The 14,215-nt window shown below is 40.7% G+C and overlaps 1 protein-coding gene across 7 annotated transcripts in view; it reads right to left on the bottom strand.

Annotated features, from left to right (window-relative positions):
- Window positions 1-6,780: 6,780 nt before the first annotated feature.
- LOC111245103 (monocarboxylate transporter 14-like) overlaps window positions 6,781-14,215 on the bottom strand; it is a 29,719-nt gene continuing 22,284 nt past the window's right edge. For 5 of the 7 annotated variants that reach the window (XM_022792956.2, XM_086978731.1, XM_022792957.2 and 2 more), the window contains 8 exons: window positions 13,798-14,064; window positions 13,247-13,530; window positions 11,746-11,865; window positions 11,069-11,359; window positions 10,658-10,834; window positions 10,031-10,247; window positions 9,305-9,430; window positions 6,781-7,924 (listed from right to left, as the gene is read on the bottom strand). In XM_022792956.2, the coding sequence (XP_022648691.1) occupies window positions 7,749-7,924; window positions 9,305-9,430; window positions 10,031-10,247; window positions 10,658-10,834; window positions 11,069-11,359; window positions 11,746-11,865; window positions 13,247-13,530; window positions 13,798-14,064 (1,658 nt within the window). In that variant the 3' untranslated portion in view covers window positions 6,781-7,748. The other 2 variants (XM_086978730.1, XM_086978732.1) reach the window with 2 other exon arrangements.

Genomic DNA, 14,215 nt, shown 5'->3' with positions numbered 1-14,215 from the left:
TATCTATGCATACCTATGTTCTAACTATGGAGAAGTAGAAGAAAAATATCAACATTGATAATACCATAGGGGCTTCCTTCTCTGACCATGTTTTCTGACGTTTGTCTGAGTTTAAAATTATATTTAGATATTTTCTCCGTTATCACAACGAGTCTCATTGCTAGACATATCAATAGAATTTACTTTGCCGAGCGCAGTCAGACATCTCATATATGTAAACTATTAACACAGTATCATAAGATCAGCGTAGATATAAAAATATTAGGACACTTTCGTGTCATATAGATTGTACCAAAATAGTTGAATAGATGAATGTAAGTAATTTTTAAAACCCCTTAAAGATGATAACGGGGACAATGATATCTATTACACCAGTTTTCTCCGAATCTACAGCATCTATATATGTCATCAAAATCAAAAAAGTCTGTTCCCTGTGGAGTTTATGATGGAACCCATGCACGACAGAGCGAGTCACGACATGTCATTTAGGCCGTTTCATCCTCTTTCATGCACTGATTTTCATCGCAACCCTATCAATGTACTCAAATTGTTGCTCATAATCAGTTTTAAGGTTAGTCTTGAAGGCTTGTGTTGCCGGGAGCGTAAAATGGCGACCAGTGGCGTGCAGTTATATTACTTTTTCAGAAGGGAGGCCGACGACTAGGTGCGATTTGATTGTGCATGCAGCCACCACTGCTTTCCCAGAGGTTTTTCTTATAGCTTGGTAAAACTCCTGTCCTCGACAGAGATCAGTAACTTCCAATATGGAAACTAGTCGACGTTAGTAAGAGGTGATTTGGCGAGGTTTGCAATGTTAGTGGCCGCTGCTTTGCCTTCTCTCTTTTTTAAACATTACGGCCTCTGCCTCAATCAGATTTACCCTTCGTGCCACCGTATATGTCGCATGAAGCCGGGTTAACGTACCCTAAGCCTGCTACACTTGTTAAACACGTTCATAGAGACCTTTGTGAAGATCAGCGCGAACCTAAGCTTATTCCTGGGTGTCAAGCCGACATGAACGAGGTCGAGAAATCGGCAAATACAGCGTACAGAAAATTGCGTGCTCTTGTAACGTCGACCTGCGTGCCATTTCTGTGGAACTTATTGGTGCTTTATGGGAATGGCATGTGCGTTTTTTTAGTAGTTGTTTAGTCGTTTCTATATCAGGCGGCCCCATGATTACGCAACGTTTGTCTGCTAAACATCGGAACACGTGATGATCTAGATTTGTTCACTTCATTTCGCGTCGGAAGCCAGCCATCTTAAGTTATGCCTAAAAGATTAAATGCCGGACGTGGAACACAGAAAACGTCAGTCAACAGGCCGAAGAGCAAATTGTAACGAACTTTTTCTTTGCGATTGTCAACAGTTGCGATGGCGACAGCGTGGTTGGATACCTTTTTCCTTGGGGATTCCTAATACGATAAATAGATGAACAAATGTTGATACGCGAAGCACTAGCGGCCGATCTCGCTGTGTTTAAGGCACTACAGTTCCTGGAAAACTCCAGTTGAATAAGACGATGTGGCCAAACCTAAACCCCAATAAACACTTGCCAAATGTAACTGAAATATTCCCATGCTAAACATGAATATTTAACGGTTACTTACGAAAGCGCCGTCTATCAGGAAGGTCGAATGAAGTCATACCTAAAGGACATACAAACCGTCCTCATGGAAGGCGACTGTGAAATTTAATAAATCAGTTATGCGCTAGCCTATGATAACCTATGACTACTACAACTTAAACTTGCCGCTACTTTTTTGCCTAGTTGAAGTTTATTAGTATATGGGAAAGAAAATATTGACGGATATCGATATCGATCTTCACGCCACGGACGGGAGTACTAATATAGCCTGTAGAGCAGCAAACAGAACGACCCGACATATTCATACATTTTGAAGTGTATGGGTTTTTCACAGCTTTTTTAGGTCAGTGAACGGTCACTTGCCTGATGTTACGCGTACCTGTACAAGATATGGTGCAATATACCCCAAGTACCGCGCAGCATCACGCGCTGCAGTACCCTCACTATGCAGTCTACCTAATCAGGCATAGCAATCCTAAGGTTTTAAAATTTTAAAATTAAAGAACCTCAAAACCCCAGGGGCTTTAGACTTAAAAAAAATCGAATTCACAATGCAATTTTAACATCCATAAACATTTCGTGATAATATTAATAATAAAATAGTATTTCTCTTCTGGGCCGGGCGTGTACTGTACAAAAACATTCATTAAATAGTGCTCACCAACACAATGCAAGAATGGAGATGCTTTTAAAATGTTCATTGCAAACCTTGTTTTGGCCCACAGCTCTCTTGCAGGATAGATTCCCGAGACCTCTGTAAGTTCCCGCACTGTGAACTCTTGCTGAGAGATATTGCGTTGGATTAAGAGCATTCTTTCCCAAGCTACAGCAAAAATCGCACAGGAAATGTCGTATCTTATAATGCAAACATTTGAAAAATTATTGATGGAGGTCAAGGAACTAATCAGGGACAATCGGGTTATAGCTGCATAGGCATAGGCGATGCTCTGCATAGGCGATCAAACGGGCCTCCAGCTGCTTTAAATACTTTTGCCGCTATGGTACATAAGTTTATCGATAGAGCGTTCTGAACACGTAGCTTAGCATACAGAAAACGGGCTGTACCTCAACTAAAAATCTGAAACCTACTTGAACCCTATGGGCAAGGCTAAAGGTGTAGTCAAACCATGTGTTACGTTTCCTTGGAAGAAGAAGGGGTTGTACCGTAGGCTCGAGAATTTCGACTAGATACTGTGCTTAAACTTTGGTGTTTACTTCTCCAAGTACCTAAAGAAGGTCGCGGCACGTTCCAGTAACTTGTCCACATCCAGACGTCATTGTGGCAAAGGTTGGCGTTTGGCGATATTACTCGGGCAATAGGGCCATGGGCATGTGAGCTTGTATACTTACGCCTCTGTGTTTGACTGATTTCCAGCTTACACTTTATTCGGTCACTGGTTACGGTCACTGCAGATATATCGATAATCGAACCTCTAGTATGTGCGAGGCATGTTTGTATCTGGGTAGGACTGAGTATTGATCAACTGTGTTTCAGCAGCATGCTTTGGGGGAAATAGTGCAGCTTGGGTTCGGCTGGTCTTAGCAAGCGTGGGTATCATCAACGATGACTAGAAGAGGGGTAACATCAGGGGACATCACGTGCAGCCTGCTGACAAACTTCCAATCAATCGGCCGTGAATAGGCTTGGTCGCTGGCCGCGTAAAGTAATAATGCTTCACGAGGAATTGGTGCTAGGTCGTTTATATTCTAGTCCGAAATCCAAAGATCTGTATTTCTGTTGGGGCGGTCTGCTTCGTTGCTCTTCAGCCGGGGCAATTCACAAAGAACGAACACGGTAGATTAAATGGGCTATTTGCCTAAGTTTTCCGCTTTAACCTATCCAATGTTAAAGGGAATCATTTTTCGGTTGACTCAACTATAATTTTTCTTGCTTATAATTAAGTAGCCAGTTTTCTAACTTGCTCTTTAAAGTATTCTGCAAATGATAAAGACAACGTTACATCGTTTGGTAGCAGTAATTGATCTGAGCGTTTCAAACTAAGTTTGTGTTGACCAGTGACAAGAACGCTCCCGCTTACAAAAAAATCGTATCGCTACATTTTCAACCGCCACTTGTTTCTTTGACTGTTCGTGACGTTGCGCCGTCCAAAAATGATAATCCGTACGGGGGTAATGCTGGCCGTGGCCGGTAAAGGCGGGGCTGGCTCGGTGAGGGGAGGGATCGCACACGGTTTGTCATATTCCCAAGGGATACGTATAGGCCAGTCGCAGAGAAATGCTGCTTTGCTTCCATTGATTAAAATTCGTGCTAGTGGCATTTTATCTACAGGTGCCATTTAGTCGAAGGGAACGAATGCTTTCGTTTATGTAACCCTACGAAGAAGTCGATACAAGGATGAGAGCCCCTATCGTTACCCGCATTTCGCCCACTTGTTGTACTCCTAGTGACATCGTTTCCCTGGTGGCAAGTGATGAGTGTCATGTAATGACAGCACTTGGTATGTTCATGCGAGAGAACGTACACATTAGTGCGTTGAACAGCACGAGGGGTTTCTCGGCTGAATACTGAGAAAGCCGCGGGGAATAGGCAGCAAGCGCCGGGACAGGGGAAGAGGCTGTGATTTTTCGCTCGGATGATTCGAGAAAAATAATGAGTTAGTAGAGAGAAAAGTCTTGCGGTACAAACTCACCCTGCAACATAATTGACTTAAGTGGCGACCACTTTCCCATAACAGGGACCGGTCGCTGGTTGCACAGTTGACGCATTCTGTCGTCGTCGTTATCATTGCGCCTCGTGACCCACTGGGTCCGCTACTGCCACCGACATAGTTACTCAAGAATGGGATCAACTTTAGAATTTTGTCAAGCATCGAGGCGGCAGAACCCGCCTCAAAGCTAATTGTATGCCACGATATCCCACCACGGCCTCAGGAATGGAACACGAAACAGCGAGCAGCTTGTGCGAAGGGATAGCAAAAGACTGTCGTTGAAGACGTCGCGACAGAATTTAGATGTTCGCATTAAGTATATTTGTCCACGATGGCTATAATGAGATAATGGCAGCTCTGCTAACAAAAGAGTTCAGTAACGCTTTTTCGTGGACGAAGAGTTGAATTGTTAAGTAAATTGTACTAATTTACACATTTTTCAAAATGCACACGATGCCGTGTGTTAATTGGTCCCAGGACAATTTCAAGCTATAAGTTAGACAAAGTTATTACCAGCTCCGGCTATACTGACTTAACAAAATAAATTAATGAAGCTTGAATAGAAAGTAATCACTGCGTAATTTTTTCATGCGCATCAAACCAGTAGACTTATCTCCAGCTGGTAGCAGGCGAGCAAGAAACAGAGTAAATGAATTTCACGGCTTTCAGATGCGAGCTTAACATTCGGCATAAGTGCGAGATGCATATCCTGATAGCCATTTTTTTGTAACTAACAGTTTTTATTTCGTCGTGTCCTTTGGTAGCTGAGATGTTTAGACAAAGCGTGTAGCTTACGGTACCGATCATTCTTATACCTATAAATAGAGTAGACCCTATAACTTCATATAAGTGAACAGGAGTTTTGACTTTTTTTCATTCGCGGAGCCACTTTGAGTCTAGCTGGCTTTCTACTATAGTCGCTTTGTGTACCATTACATAGTCAAATCTAGTTTCACACATTTAGGGGCAAGCACTGCCTGTGCTGTAGATTGCAAGGGTAATCTATTAACTAGCGGTAAGCTCAATAATAGAATATATATTTTCCTTCTAATGAGTCTTATTAAAGACTTTAAAGTTTTATTAACTTCTAGCGGTCGAAACATTGCAAGAGGAGCGAAATATATTTGGTGTTGGTAATTGCTGAATTGGACGAAATTTAAAGAATTAAGTAAAGATAAAACTTTTTGCATTTAGTAACTAGGTGTTCAAATATTTTTATTCCAAGTGGCGTGTCTAGGCACGTCTTTACACGGTGGTGTCTTAAATCAACTGGCTATATCTGGCAACTGCCATAGGCCCGTTGTACATTTTCGGCTACAAGGTCACTTATAGCGGTCGGTTAGAGGTTGACCTAGCATTTTTTCGATTTCTGGAAGCAACTAAACCTATTATGCATTCGTCATCACTTCTTACGACCTTCTGTTATCTTTCAGCCGATTTATTTCGTCATATTAGAAATGTTTTGGTTTTACGCAGCCGGTTTCTGACACTGTCCATTACAAAAATGTACGGTGATAATTTTAATTGCCTCTTGTCGAAAGGTGGTGTTCTACCAACGTGTGGTTAACGAATGCAAGGGCGGCCTTAACGACTTTTATCCTATGTTCTCCGGCATCGTTGTGGTGATCGATGGGCTTGCATATTATTGGAGTCCTTTAAATATATAAATAACAGCTGTTTTTCTTGAATATTCCCAGTACATAGAACCCTTTCACTATCATTAAACGTTAATCAATGCGGTTTTTGAAATGGAGTTCCGATTCGAGACTTGAGGGTATCTACCGCACATCTTTTTTTCCTTGTATTAATATAAATATAGCGATCTTTGTTATCTGTAACAATTTTGTGCATAAACGTGCTTTTGGAGCTGCGTGTTGGCAGACGCCATATTGGATGTTAGTTAGGAGTAGCACAGGGCCGTAGAGAGCGACGACGTACACATAAACTAATTTATTGTTAAAATTCGAGAAAAACGCTAGATCAAGCTGCAATTCTTTGTATGAGTGACGTTCTAAAGTGTAAATTTATAACAGACTCAGCCAGATTATAGCAGGCCACTTATAATACATCACTGTGTAAAAACATGCCTAGAAATGCCACTGAAAATAATTTGGATCAAAACACGTGGTCGCTTAAAGAACAATAAGCTGTGGCTTTCTGTGCTCCTTACTCGATTCATGGGGTATACAGGCCCTTGATTTTCGAGTGAGATTTAATGTGCCTGAGAATAGAAGCACAAACAATCTATCTTCGTAGCCAATCCATCTACTGTCTGCCTAGTGTTTCTCTTCCTTCTGAGGTGCCTTTTGGCGGTCCCGTCTATTTTGGATGGTTGACCGGGTCGGGTAGTCGAAATAACGTTACTATCTATCCAGTTAACTAACGCATTTGCGTGAACCAACATTTAAAAGAAAAACGACGTTTAGCTAGACAATTCAATACAATGAATCTATGAAATTATTTTTTAGGTAAAAACTAAAAACATTAATTATCAGGAAATTTAAGAAAAAAAAAAACAGCATATAGTACCACAAACGTAACGATTAGTTTTAATATGACTGAGACGACGGTTCACGGTGATAAAGAAAACATGTATATGTTAGTGTTTGTCTTACTGGCGGGCCCATGTATAGAACACGTTTCTAGATACTAGCGATTGTCACAATCACTGATATAATATGAGTTCTTACTTTTTATTAAATTACTTCAAAAACTTGAAACACACGTCTTGTCATTTTCGGACATTAGGATTGCGTGGGTATCAGATTATAAGACGCCAACTAAAATTATTAAGCGTATTATTTGTTTAGATATTTTATCTACATTTGGCGTAGAGGTGGCGTCGTATCATTCTAATCAACACTACCCTTAATACTTGATGTTTGTATTGGGTGCCGCAAGCGATGAGTGTGTATATCATCGACTCCGGACAACAGAATTGACATGTAACCTCGGACCACGTCATTTGTTACTTTATATGCTACGTTACAGTCAGACACACATATCTTCTATTATATAATATTTTACAGAGCAGAGCGCACGTGAGCAGGTGGTTGGGAAGTGGCGGCGAGTCATCGGAAGAGGAAAACGTTTTCATTTGGTGAACAGCACCCAACGGGGTGTATTTCAGTTGTCGTTTAAGCAGATGACGAATCTATACGTTCATATGTAGGTAATACAATAGGCACGAAATCGATGAACAACGAGGTCGCATACCATCGACGAGAGAATCGGTGAAATTGTATAATCAGCTGTTCAGCCGGCGCTTTTAGCGATGTCTTAGGTCTTCCTTCACGCGTAGTGGACATAAGGCAGCTGTTCAAAACGCTATTCTCGGAAAAGCAAAATCTTTATGTGAAGTCATCGACCGTCCATATAGGCACTTCTTTGGCAGATTAGCTTAATTGTATGCACTAGCATCGTCGCCTTCTTCTCTCGTAATGTATGGCTTTTTTCTAGGCGTCTAATGGCTGCTTCTCGAACGATAGTTACTAACACTCTGATAATTGTCCGCAGGACATTTCGACGTCGCTTCGGTGGATTTTGCTTCGTCGCTCCCATTTCATGACGGCACTTACCGGTAGACACATCAGTCCGCTTGCAGCGATCACAGCTCCAAAAAAGTAGAAGGTCAAATTGTAGGAACCAGAAAGGTCGTAGAGAAGACCTACAACAATATGACGAACATTGTTATAATGTGGATAAGAATACCTAGGCTTGCTTTTATGCAATGTAATATGGGTCACTCAGATACTTTAATTGAAGACAACTACCTTATGATTGTCCGGACAAACTGATCCTGTCGTATTTTAGCAAACGAGCTTTTTTTTCTCAGTAAGCAGGAGGACAGTTTTAGACCGCATGCAGAGTTGCGTTTGCAGGTAAATAAGCGTTTTCTGAGAATTGCTTAATCTAATCAGTGTACTATGTTAATATAATACGTTAGCCATGGCTTCGATTCGCGTTAAGGGTGAAAAAGCTTTTCTTATCCTACTTGGCACGATAGCGGTAGCGACTGTACCCGCGTGCAGAGTCCACCCACTTCCACGTATGAAACAACAATTGCGTGTCCGTAATTGTAATAACAAAACGTCGGTAGCGGCGGTCGTAGCCATCGTAAGAAATACGTCTTGCACAACTCGCCGTTCGTCCATAGCTTATTAATACAAATGACCGCGAGCCAATAGCCGATGGAGAGTAACACAGCATATAGTATTTCAAATGGGGCTGATATTTCCGCTCTTTGCAGCGATTCGACGAAAGGGTAAATTGGGCCCTATTTATGCCACAGGCCCTCTTTTAAATGACCTTGTGAACATCATAGTTCGGATGCGAGACAATTCAATACATAGCAAATAAAAGTTGAGTGTCATTTACGGCAAAAAGAAAACAACAAGTAATTCAAAAATGACCGCCCGGTAAATATAATCTAGCGCAGTGAAAGAAATTAACTTTATTAGATAAATTAGATTTTGTTCGAGTTATCTTTTCCAATATTTGTTAGATGAAGCTTTTATACCCTCGAGTAAGACAATGTTAAGAACACTTGGAATGATACGTAAATTTTTTACGATGAAAAAATTGCTCGTATGGTTTAAAATGGTAATAGAAGGTTCTTAGGCGCAGAATGTTTGGACATGGACTTTTCTGTTGCGTGTGAACCGTCTAAGCCCCTAAAGAAGTATTTTACCCTATACTCCCTACGAGCAAGCCTATATTTCTGCTGGGGCAAATTCCTGTTAGTCCATAAAACTTAAGTAGACATCTTATATGGATTGTGTACTTTGCTCAAGAACAGAAACAAAATATGGAAAATGCCATACGTTGTCAAGTACTGCTTGAGTAGATACAGGTACGTAGAGAATATGATTAACGTTGAGAAACGGCACAGGGTCTTGCAATGATTTGATTTGTAGATTGCTAAAAGGGGAAAGAAGCACGCTCAGCGAAAAGGTCAGGCGAGATTATGATGTTGAAAGCTATAAGATGTAAGTAAAAGATTGCTGTTACAAAATATCAGCATGTTTGAACTATTAGACACGCGTACCTGCGAATGGGCTTCCAATGAGGGATGCGACTCCCTGGAACAACAAAAGAAGTCCAAAAGCATTCGTCAGCTTTTCCAAACCGAAGAGCTCGACGACTATGATGGACCGCAAAGCTGCGAAACAGGCTGTAATCAACAATAAAGAAATTTTAGTGAATTAGCCATTGAACACAACTATGAATGAAGCGTTGACAAGGAATAGTAGCGAGAATTCAATAGCGTCTGTAGACGTGCGAGAGAGCCAGGTCTATGTTCGGGCGCGAATAAAAATAGCGACGCTTTTCCAAATCGAGAAATGAAAGCAATTACTAGGTAAGCATACTTTAAAAACGAAAAATTATTTTATTAAGTGATATAAGAGGACAAATTTAAATTCTCGCCTGTGTTCCTCTCGCCCGATCTCGTATTTTACGTCATTAAGCCCTTTCTCTCTCTCGCGCTTTTGGCCGCTTTGGATAGAAGTTAAGTTAGAATGGTATTGTCGCAAAAATACGTATCTTTAACAGAGATAGCAAGTGTGTCCTGAACTTGCCACATTTAAAACCACTTCTTTTGAGTACTTTGTGTCTCTGAAGCCTGTAATTATATAACATATAAATGTTTTGTAGATTATCAAGTTTTCATCGACAACGGGTTGACTAGTTACAACCTTACATAGTGTAGTCTCCTGCGAAAACTCTATTTTCACTATTACTATATAATCGAAGTGATGTAGCATCTACTCACCAATAGAAAAACCAAATATAGCAGCGTACACGCAGAGAAGGCCAAACGACTTCATGAGTAGGTTTGGTAGAAGAGCCGTCGCTATTCCGCCTCCTATAAGCGCCACATTATTAATCGCCAGAGCGTTTACTTTAGGCAAATCCGAAACCCAGCCACAGAAGACTCGACCTGCCGTGTTGGTTATCCCGATCACGGCGAGCAACACTACGGCCTTGTCCTACGTGGGTAGAAACGGAATTGGTATCATAGAAGATTAGTTCCTTTTCCAGTTAATGCCATTTGCTCTGGTTTCTTTATTGTACGTAAATAGACTGAGCTAAATGTCTGCGTTCCACAACAGGCGTTTGCTGTAAGTGTTGACGAGCACCCTACGTTCAATCTCCTGTTATTTAATATATATCTATATGCTGGTGTAAAATTGAAAACATTTAGAAGAAGCAGCAGCAGCAACAACTGCAGAGGATTTATATATGAGAATATTATACGTATTTTAGAATAATTTCCCAGACACGTTAACTGTGACATCTCTCATAGGGTACCTACTTTTTATAACTGAGCCGTACCCGGAAGGGTGTTACTAGAGAATCCTAACAACTTCTAGAATAAATTATTTCAATTGAAACTGACCTTTTCAACGCCCTTTGAGGTAGCAGCCTTGCAGAGGTAAAGAAAAGGAATAAAGAAACCCATCATAGTGAGAAATCCGGACAACGCCAAAATCCAGAAAGAGGGACTTTTCAAAAGGTTGAAGCTCAGCATTGATTTTAACGCGTCGATAAGACTCTGTGGGATACAGCCACACATCTGGAATAGACGGCAAATTTCAGTCAATGAATAGGCTCGGTCCATTCTGCGACTGTCTATTCTGTAGATCTGCGAAGAATATCTAGATATTGGGATTTTTACATATGTTCGAAAAGGATTTTTACAAATATACGCATTGATTGCACAAAGACAGTTGCGTTATTAAGCAGTTCCTGCCAGTCAATGATTCACGTCATTAAAGCTAGAGATAATTTGAATGCATGTGTGTCCTACCTTTTGCTGGTTATCATCGCCAAGTAGGGTGGGTATATGCAGAACGCTCGCGTGATAGTCATTGATATTTGTTTGCGACCGGTATTCAGGTATCCTTTGCAAGCTAGCTGAAAGAAACACATCCTTACGAAGCATCGGTTTGAGATCAGGCTGAGTTAAGCGTCGCTCTGTAGACAATGAAGCCAGTGAGAGGCCACGGGCCCGCAGTGCACCGTAATCGATACTCAGTTTACTCCGATGATGATACACGGATTTTCGGCTAGCTCCAATCATTTTCGCATTAGATCCCATCTTTGACGGAATTTCAAACAGATACGATAAAATACAGTGGTCAATGCACGATTGTCGACAAACTTTTAGCTAATATTTGATTTTTTTCCATCAATATAAATGGGATATATATATATATATATATATATATATATATATATATATATATAAGTAAGAACAACTCAGAGGAATGTAACTATCGCTTATGTACAATAGAGTTGCCTTTTATGTTAACCTCATAGTGTATGTACCAGTGTTCTGATAAATTTTTAAGCTTAGTTCAAAGTTAAAAATTGAACTTCAAAGAAGTCATTTGGCAGACGTTACTTATATATATAAAAAAAAAAAAAAAAAAAAAAAAAAAAAGAGTTTTATCACGTGCCAATATCTAACACAGTTAAGAGCACCTTGCGAAGTTCATGTTGTGATCCGACGGGAGTGGATCCCTTGTGAGAGGCTCCATCCATGCTATGTCTGTAGTCGGTATTTAGTTCAAAGTTCGATCGGAACTTTGCAGCAGCTATCGCCTGAAAGCGTAGTAGTAGTAGTAGTAGTAGTAGTAGTAGTATGGAAATCGTTGACGCAGGCAACTCTGACGATTCAGAAAGAAAAATTGCTCGGATCCTGCGGAGAAACTATCCATTGTGAACTAGACATCGTGACATTAACATTTACGTTCACTGAGCTAACAAAATTCTGTCGTATGATTTTCTTGTGGTGTAGAATCGCACAGGTGTTTTCAATTAAAATCAAGCTAGATACATTTAAACCTTATGCATCTGTTTTAGGTCCTAACAGAATTTATCGCATTTAATTAATACGAAGAAAGTAAAAGAACAAATTACGACTACTATAGGGGACCACTTACATGCAAAAACCAAATGACAGAAAATTGGGAAGGTCTCATCAATTCTACCTGAAAACTTCGCTTCGTTAACTACATGTCCTTCGATTATACGTGATCGATGTGCATGAAGCTGACCTTCAAGGGAAATCAAATTCTGCCTCAAAAGGAATAGGGTTCCCTTCGGGAAGATGTAACTACCCTTTCGATATCTATATCAATACTGGACAAATCCAGAGCCCTCTTCATAATCTGTTTATACGGTTCTCATCACAGTACGCATGCGTTACTAATCCAATCATACTATGTACGTTGAAGGTTAACTTTTCCTTGACCTATCAATCTATCTATTTTCGTGCTTTTCTTCCGAAAGTGCAAAACAAATATGTATACTAAACGTGCCTATGATGTGGACCTACGTAATTTGTGACATTTAATTGCATCGTTTAAATAAGGAGACAACTTGCGTTGCTTGAGGACGCTCGGAATTTCGTAGGGTTTCGAGAGCGTAATGAAGTTGCCTTATAGATTCTGCACTTTATACCAAATAACAAACAGGTTCAGTGTGTGTTGAGAAGGACAGATAGCTATAGTTTTTCTAGAATGTGACTTCAGCTCGATATAATTGAAGATGTTATTTTCTCTATGCTGTTACTATTTGTCCCGGTGATAGTTCTATACAGGTAGGGTGATTCGCGCAAGACGTTTTTCACAGAAATCTTTGTCACAAGGACGTCTCTCCACTGTGAGGACCCAACAAGACGAGTCAGCAGGAATAACATCGTATCTTTCAGCTGTCCTAGTAATAGGTGCTAGTCGAATCGAAGTTGACTCCGGAATCGGATTCTCTAACTTGAGAATCAAAAAAAAATTCTACTACCTAAAACCCAGTTTCGAAATTATTCGATATCTGGACTTTTTAGAAAAACTACCGCATTTGACCGCGTTGGTATTCGTGTAAAGGTAGTTGAATGTATCATTTCCCACAATTATACTTAATGCTAGATTCATTTAACTTATAAAAGCCGTTTTTCAGCTATAAGTTAGACACTGACTCCACAAACCTCGTTAACGACTAGGGATGGCGTAGATCCGTTCTGAGCGTTCTTCACATTTCCATTGGGGAAACTGGGCGTGCCGCTTTTCTCAGTATTCATATTGGTGTTATTGTTATTCAAATGTTTAGTTTCTTCAGTCGCGTCCTCATCATCCTGATTATCGGGCAGCTCAGCAGCATTGAGCGGTTTAAATAATGCCGTGATGAATGAGCAGGATAATGCCATACACGCTAGCACGTAGAGCGAGCTCTGCCAGCCGAGTTCGTTCACCAGCCAATTGGTAACAGGACCTAGTTTCCGCGGGAGGATAAGGATAATAATACAGATAATTTACATGCTATTGTTTAGCCTTGGTAACGATTTACGCTCCGATGGTTGGGTACACGTTCCCAAATCGACTTACATGTTTCAGCTTGATTCTTTTTTGTTCCTCACTATTCGGACATTTTTGTCTAACTTCGTTAACTTGAAAATGTTATCAGTACAAATGCAATTTTGCTAATTCGCCCTAAAACTTCGACGGATCTCAACGAAGAAACTGTCCAGTAGTTGCTTACCGAGAATGAAACCTCCCATTCCGGATCCACAAACTGCGATACCAGTCGCGAACGCACGTTTCTTCTCAAAGTAAAAGCTTATCGTGCATGCTGCTGGTAGGTAGATGAAACCAAAACCAATCCCTGTCATACAACCTGCAGTGAAATAAAGTTGACTGATGGTGCTCGCGCTTGCTGAAAGAGCGAGTCCAGCTGCAGCGAGAACTGAGCCCAAAATTGCGACCACTCGGCACCCTAGTGCGTTGGATAAGCCAGCCGCAATTGGACCTACAAAATGTACATATGTTTGCATAGAATTTGTAACACAGTAAACTTTGACTTTGAAAATCTGCTTCCGAACGGCGATCTCTTTTTTTTTTTTATAGCCAGCGACCTTTGCCATTGTTCCCGGACAGCATGCCAGATATTGCACTGGTTC

This window comes from Varroa destructor, unplaced genomic scaffold (assembly GCF_002443255.2).
Source record: "Varroa destructor unplaced genomic scaffold, Vdes_3.0 BEIS01000002.1, whole genome shotgun sequence".
Taxonomy (NCBI): Eukaryota; Metazoa; Arthropoda; class Arachnida; order Mesostigmata; family Varroidae; genus Varroa; species Varroa destructor.
The sequence above is the reverse complement of the archived record's forward strand: the minus strand, read 5'-3'. Positions and strand labels throughout refer to the sequence as shown.